The 8,001-nt window shown below is 42.3% G+C and overlaps 1 protein-coding gene across 1 annotated transcript; it reads right to left on the bottom strand.

Annotated features, from left to right (window-relative positions):
• Positions 1 to 4,634: 4,634 nt before the first annotated feature.
• ccn1 (cellular communication network factor 1) lies at positions 4,635 to 7,121 on the bottom strand. Its single transcript, XM_061824845.1, has 5 exons — positions 6,911 to 7,121; positions 6,581 to 6,800; positions 6,006 to 6,350; positions 5,725 to 5,927; positions 4,635 to 5,632 (listed from the first exon to the last, which is right to left on the bottom strand). The coding sequence occupies exons 1-5, from the start codon at positions 6,956 to 6,958 to the stop codon at positions 5,330 to 5,332; spliced, it is 1,119 nt and encodes a 372-aa protein (XP_061680829.1). The 5' UTR covers positions 6,959 to 7,121; the 3' UTR covers positions 4,635 to 5,329.
• Between the last annotated feature and the right edge of the window lie 880 nt (positions 7,122 to 8,001).

Genomic DNA, 8,001 nt, shown 5'->3' with positions numbered 1-8,001 from the left:
AAAATTAAAAATCAAGAACAGATGAGTGGCAGGGTGATCAGCTGGTAAAGCAATGGCCTCACAGTTCTGAGGACCGTGTTCAATCCTGGCCCCGCCTATGTGGAGTTTGCATGTTCTTCCTGTGCCTGCGTGGGTTTTCTCTGGGCACTCCGGTTTCCTCCCACATCCCAAAAACATGCAACATTAATTGGACACTCTAAATTGCCCTGAGGTGGGATTTTGAGTGTGGCTGTTTGTCACTTAGTGCCCTGCGATTGGTTGACAAACAGTTGTGGGTGTACCCCGCCTCCTGCCGTTGACCGCTGGAAGAGGCTCCAGCACTCCTCGCGACCATCGTGAGGATAAGCAGCAAAGAAAATGGATGGATGGATGGACGGATGGAAGAACAGATGAGAAATAAAGCAATTGATATCTATGAGTCTGGGAAGGGTTCCAAAGCCATATCTAAAGCTGTACAACTGCAGTGAACTACAGTGAGAACCATTATTCCCAAATTGAGAAAACGTGGAACAGTTGTGAACCTTCCTGGGTACACAAATTACCCTAAATGGAGGGCAGCAACCCATCCAGGAGTAACCAAAGGAACTCAGGACATCTAAGGAATTACTGGGTTCCCTTACCTGAATTAAGGTGAGGGACCATGACTCAACAAAAAGGAAGATGTAAAAATGCCACCCAAGGCGAAAACCACTGCTACTAAGAAACAAATGTCTTATTTTTGCAAAAAAATGAATGACTACCCTGACTTTTGGTAACAGCAGGCATATGTAAATGTAACAGCATTTTGAAAAATGAGTGTCGTTACAACTGGTGTAAATAAAATAGCATTTCAGAAAAAAAAACATACTAACAGTTAAATGAGATGGAAATATTATGGCCTGTGGCTGCTTGGCTTGTGCAAGACCTGGATAAGTTGTTTGATAGAACCAGGAAATCTGCAGCCAGAGTTTTATTTGTTTACCATAAAACCTTGAAAATGAATGTTTGGCCATCAGTTTGTGACCTCAAACTGAAGCGTACTTGGGTTCTGCACCTGGACAACTATCCAAAACTACCGATGGGTCATCTTCTGAAAAACTTTTTAAAAAAGGGTTAAAATTAAGGTTTTGGGGTGGCCTTGTCAAAGTTGTGGGTTGACCTTAAGAAGGCTGTTCGTGATCAAAAACTCTCTGACATTGCTGAATTGAAACAATTCTGTGAGGATGAGTGGGCCAAAATATCTCCACAAAGATACAGTATGAAGGACCGAATCAGTTCTAGAAAACACAGAGGTGTCCATGAAAAAGACACTTGGATGGCACCATATGTTTCTCCAAAACCTCTATGTACCTTTGAGCATTAACGGTGCCTTCACAAATCTGTAAGTCACCCAAGCCATTGGCACTAACACAGGCCCATATCAACAAAGATGCTGGCTCTGTGTCCATAACAGTCAAGATAGTTCTTTTCCTCTTTGGCCCAGAGTACATGACATCCACAATTAGAAAGAATTGGAAATTTGGACTTGTTGGACCACAGAACACTTTTCCACATTTCCTCAGTCCATCTTAGATGAGCTTGGGCCCAGAGAAGTCAGGGACGTTTCTGGGTGCTATTGAGAAATGGCTTTTGCTTTGCATGGTGGAGTTTTAAGTTGCACTTACGGATTTAGCCCCGAACTGTTATTTACTGACATTGGTTTTATGAAGGGCTATGGATCAGCTGGTAAAGCGTTGGCCTCACAGTTCTGAGATCCCGGGGTTCAATCCCGGACCCGCCTGTGTGGAGTGTGCATGTTCTCCCCATGCCTGCGTGCACTCCAGTTTCCTCCCACATTCCAAAAACATGCAACATTAACTAGACACTCTAAATTGCCCCCAGCTGTGATTGTGAGTACGGCTGTTTGTCTCAATGTGCCCTGTGATTGGCTGGCAACCAGTTCAGGGTGTACCCCACCTCCTGCCCGTTTGCAGCTGGGATAGGCTCCAGCACTCCCCGGGACCCTCGTGAGGATAAGCGGTGAAGAAAATGGATGGATGGTTTTATGAAGTATTCCTGAGCCCATGTGGTGATATTCTTTACACATTCATGTCAGTTTGTGATGCACTGCCATCTGAGGGATTGAAGGCCACGACCATTCAATGTTTGTTTTTTTTTTCAGCCTCGCCGCTTACATGCAGTGATTTCTCCGCATTCTCTGATCCTTTCTGAACTACGGACCATTGCCACCTGTGCCAGCTTTTTTTGGAACATGATGCAGCTATACAATGATAAGTTCATGATAATTTGCTAAAAACAAAGTTTATCAGTTTGAACAATAAATATCTTGTGTTTGTAGTGTATTCAACAAAATATAGGTTGAACATGATTTGCAAATCATTGCATTCCGGTTTTTTTTCCATAAAACATGTCAACTTCATTGGAATTCAGTTTGTAATACAAATTGGATGATTGTGACACCTGATGACTGTCTGCCATCTCAACGCAATCGTAGTGTAACTGAACATGATTTGCAAACCGTTGTATAGTTTTTGTTTGTTTAACACAACGTCCTAACTTCACTGGAATTGAGTTTGTAATTCAAATTGGATGATTGTGATAGCTGCGGATGACTGTCAGACAGCCCAACACAACAGTAGCATAACTGTTATGAGTCCTAAAACACCAGGGTTGTCCTCCAATATTGTTATATTGGCCCAGTGTACCATTAAAAAAATGTCAAAGCTGATGTTTTTATGTTACATTTCTACAAACTCTTGTTTTATCAGGCAACTGAACATGTATATTGTTGCCTACCATATATTCATAGTATAGTACGTATTTGTAGCCTACATATTTTCTGAGTGTGTAACTACCAGGTTTATACAGTTTATTTCCTTTTCAACCAGCAGATGGTGCTTTTTAATATCTTTTACTAAAAACTTTCCTTTCTCCCCTTAAGTTGTATAAAAGTGAATATCAGCCTGAGTGACCATATCGGCCTGGCCTCTAAAAATACTGGCTGATGTTCATTAACTTCCCGTATGTTGTAATGCCCACTCTTGAGGCTGCTTTAGCTTCTTGGTTGCCTCATGTTACATAGTGTGTGATGAAGTTTTAATGCTAATGCATTTGTCATATAAACATTTTGAGCTCACGAGATGAGGTAGCCACTGAGTGAATGAATTGCTGAGGCTCCTGTGTATGAAAAGTTTGTTTTTTCTGTGCACATGAGCATAATCACATTCAACCATTTGTGCATGGTTGAACAAACAAACTCATTTGTTTGAATGAATGATTCGAGCTGTCTTGAAAAGACAACGTTGAAAGATTTCTACACTGCCTACTGCACTTGAATCAAAAAGGAGCACAATGGATGACTGAAAACTGCTCACATAACATTCAAAAACCATTACATAACCACAATAGGTGATAGCTGTATTATGTTAACAAGACAAATGACCGTCTGATTGCATTGCAGTTTCCAAAGTTCAAAGCACTGATGAAAATGTGCTTTCAAGAAGCAGCAGAAATGCAAAGAGCAAAAATAGGACTTTCTCGGTGTGTTTTGACAGTAAATCAGGGCTGCAGGGGAAGGCACATGTCTCTGTGATTACAGTAGGTAAACGTTCAAGTCTTTCATGAAAACAATCTGTAAAACTTAAGTGGGCACATCCTGTGCAGTATGCAGCGCCATCGCGCAGAAAATGTGCCAATTAAGAATTTCCCTGATCAGAAGAACCATCCGAGAGGTGACTTCTACAAAGCAATGCATTGTCGAAGCCAAGTGAGTACAAGGGAGTGTTTATATATTTTTAGATCATCCTAGCTCAAGCGAACACGCGGCTCAGAAATTATTTCCAACATCTGCCGCCCATCAGGATGTCTGCGTTCTGAGCCACTACTGCATTCCTAAGCCACTCCCGATACCTGGCTCAAAAACAAAGAAAAGCCTACCCTGTCGTTACCCCTGATCTCTCACTACCCAATTTCAAATCATGGAGTAGGTATTTAGCACCAGGCAACAGCCTCCTACGTCACTTTTGTGGTTGTTGTTTTTTTTTTTTTTTTTTCCTTCAGAGTCATAAAAGTAAAAGATATCATCAGCATGAGTTCAGGTAAACATTGAACAAGCTCGTGTTTATGTGTCCGCAACATTAGTGCCAGAACATCATGCCTTAACTAAAGGATCATCATGGCACCATTTTCTACAGCAAACACGTTTTTCCTGACGTCTGTTGGTAAACACGAGGGAGAATTGCAACGAATTAGATCGATTTGATGACATGAATACATTTTTTTTTAAAAGTCCAAACTCCATATAATAATTCTATTCATTGTCTTTTAAAGTGTCTAATCCCAGCCCATTCAGAGTAGCAATTTAGACTCTTGGCATACTTTTATAGTCATTACGACTCATGGACCTAATCTTTTCCTTAATCTTATAACAATCGTTCAAGTATAACCCTTAGCCAGATGGACTGAAAAGAACTCGCTTCAGGATAGCAACAGAAAGTCAGCAAAGCGATGTTATATAAGAAGAGATCAGCCCTGTTTGGTGTCTGAGAAATGAAGTGATGCGCAGATCTATCCAACAGGAACAATTTCTTCAGAAATACTCTAGTGGCCTTGTGGTCTTATATTTTATCTTTTGAACACAGCAAAGTGAGACGGTGTCATATTTCATAAATAAGTTCATTTTATTTGTAGCATATAAAATTAAATCATTTTACAATTTATTCCAGTATGACTTTTGATATCCAAATAAAGCAGCTACATTTTCTTAGATAAATAATATTATTAACAACACTAAAAACATTCATTCATCTTTTGACATGTTTCGCTCTGTCTTTTTTTTTTTTTTTTAATGAAGGGAGTTCACTAGCTGCCACAAAACATGAACGATAATGCCCACGTCAGAAAGTCATGAAACCAACACACCTGATAAACAGGTTTCGAGGTTACATTGTGGGATAGTACGCTAATTGATTTTGCGTGTGTGCATATTAACATATGCACACACAAGTCTACAGTCTTGGCCATGTCAGGTGTTAAAGATCAAAATATACACAGTGAATTGATATCAGCAAATAACATAAATGTACAAGTGTTAATTACATCTTGCTCCATAACGAAGCCAGCATTGATGCTCCCTTAATATGAAGCAATTCTTACATAAGATTGCTGATCTAGTCACAGCAAACAGTGCACTTCATAAAGTCCTCCTGATGCAAGCCCACAATTCCTTAGGAATCTAGTTACAACAAGAAGCTGGTCGTTTTTTGGCGGCTTATTTACACCCCTGCATTCATCTGGGCTGCCAATTGCTGCCATTTGTCTTGCTTCGGGGTTTAATGGAGGTTTTCCCCAATCAGTCTTTGAACTTATGAATATCATTAGAGAGGCGGTAGAATGGGTAGGAGGCTTCGTTTGCATGGGGGCAGTTGTAGGTGCACTTGCAGGACTCGATCATCATGATGTTCTTATTGAAGGTCTCGCCATCCTCGCAGCGGAACTTGACTTGGATGGTTCTGGCATCATGAGGGCTGCAGCAGCGACCATCCACACAGGCTCCGCAGTACTTGGGTCTGTACTTCTTCAAGCTGGAGCAGCCAGCATAAGTGAACTTCACTGGTTGGCTGGACTTTTTGGTTCTGCTGCATTTTTTCCCTTTCTGCAAATGAACGAACACAGTGGGGCATTAGCAAGGAAAGATTTACTCTCATTGTGCCGGGTTTTCATTATGTGGTGGGGGCTCAAGTTTACCTTGAGACTGGAGTAAGATGACTGGGTGCATGGTCGCACTTCACAGATTCGAGTCTCCTTGACCAACTTGCACTCACTGTTGTTGTTGGTGACTCTGGTGGAGATGCCTGTCCCACAGCTCTTAGAGCACTGAGACCAGGGTGTGGTTTGGACGATGCACTTCTGGCTGTCAAACATGTGAATCTCAGCTTGTGGCCTGTAGGCTGTTGTGAATAAGCACATCTAATTAGCACACTTGACTCTCATATTTTTAGGACGTTCATGTAATATTGATAGCTTACCAGCTAGTGACTTGAGTCCCCCCTTGACAATTGCAATCAGCTCATTTCTCTTGGTGAGGTCTCTTTCGAGTTCATCGGTCATCTTGTCTTTGCCAAAGATCTTCTCCATAATGTCGGTCTCCTTGCCATTGTCACACACCCATTCTTCACAGCACTGGCCTGCTACCTTGACCAGTCTTGGGTTGGCGCAGCCCATATTGGGCAAGGAGAGCTCCTGAGGGCACAGTGGGACGCATCCCACAGCGCCATCGATGCATGTGCACTGGTGTTTACAGTTAGGCTGGAAGCTTTCTCCGTTCTGGTAGATCCTGCTGTTGTACTCGCAAGGTCTGCCCTCTGACTTGGCTGCAGAAGGTAGGGGAGAAAAAAAAGAGTAGGAATGTTACTCTCCCATGATCTTCTGTTCAAAATGCCTGATAAGGATCATCGAGCTAGGCTAAAAACTTTTTCCCTGTGCTTAGAGATTTGGTCTACTTTATCAACATTCCACAGTGCATCAATCTTGGCCAAAATTTGTTGTAAAGCTCATACGAAGGAGAATTAAAAGCACACGCAATCTTTCTCTTTGTACGTACCTCGGCAGATTCCACGAGTTGCAGCAGCGGCAAAGGTGGCCCCGTAGTTACACTCCAGCCCTTTGGTGTGGTCGCAGGGTTCGGTAAGGCTGCAGTCCTCATTCAGCTGCCTAGCGCAAACTTTGCAACAACCGCAACCATCGAGGATCACGCTGACACCTGGTGCGCATTTGGGCATCTCCAGTGGACACTCACACACCGATGAGCAAGAGGAGAAAACCTGAACAAACAAGAGTCAAATAACTTAGAACTGGAATGGGAAAACTCTTCTTGAAAAATATTCTTCACTCTCCTTTGACATATTTAATTAAGTTAATATGAAGAACTCACCAAGTTGATGCTCCCCAGGAAGGTAATGACAGCGAAAATCATCATCATATTTGATACGGTTCTTGCAAACAGGAATCCTTGTCCCAGAATAAGAGAAGTTCTGTCTTTTTAGATGTGAAGTATTCCCTTTCGCAGGTTTGCTGTGTCCGCTCCCGATCTCTGGAGGTCCAAGCCTGGCTTAGTGAAGCGCTCAGTAAAGTCTGCTGAGCTCAAGCCCCCTCTTCGTTTATATACTCTACTGGGAGGCTGACGTCGTCCCCGGGCTGCCTGCTGAACTGTTCCCAAACTATGCCAGGAATGTTTCGGCCTTTTTCCATCCAAGACGTAAGCCCCGCCCTGTCTAAACCGTGCTTCTTTTTTTTTTCTTCTTCTTCGGTGTCTCATTCTCAGATGGATTCCCCCCCCCCCCCAGTGATGCCCATAAGAATGTACTTTTCCCTCTCACTTTTTCCTTTCTTGTTTATCTTATCCTTCTTTCAAACGATTGTTGAAGCAATAACAAAAAGCAACACGTGTGTTCACTTGCTGCAAGTTTGTGTGTATTTAGGCAATATTTTGCAAAATTTGAAATACTTCCTCTGTCCCCTATGTGAATTCGGCTTGACATACAAAACGTCATTATTTCGTGCTCGTACAGGAATTGTTGGTTCGCCACCCCATTTAAAACGCGTTACTGTGGAAACTGTTTACAATAACAGGAACTTTTAATTTTTTCACATAAGAATCTGAAGGTGTGGGCTGCGATACGTTTGAACAGTCTATTTCTGTCCCTCCGCTGCCTTTATTCAGCGCACTTAAGCGCTTCCAGATGCGCGCCACAACGCAGACGTAACTATATTACCATATTTGGTATGGCAGTAGCCTACATTATTAACATAGCCCTAACCCCCCTTTTCCTTTTTCTTTTGGCAAGCAGACCACAGAGCATTCCTGACAGCTTAAAGGCTTGTTGAATATGTTCTTCACACAGGGAAATTCCTTTGCATTCATTGCTCGGGGCATTTTTTACTTTTTTTTCCCCCCACACTATCTGTCTCTCGCGTTTCCAAGGGGAGAAAAAGTAGGTCCCGTTACAAATGAAATGATCGGAT

This window comes from Syngnathoides biaculeatus, chromosome 7 (genome assembly GCF_019802595.1).
Source record: "Syngnathoides biaculeatus isolate LvHL_M chromosome 7, ASM1980259v1, whole genome shotgun sequence".
Lineage (NCBI taxonomy): Eukaryota > Metazoa > Chordata > Actinopteri > Syngnathiformes > Syngnathidae > Syngnathoides > Syngnathoides biaculeatus.
The sequence above is the reverse complement of the archived record's forward strand: the minus strand, read 5'-3'. Positions and strand labels throughout refer to the sequence as shown.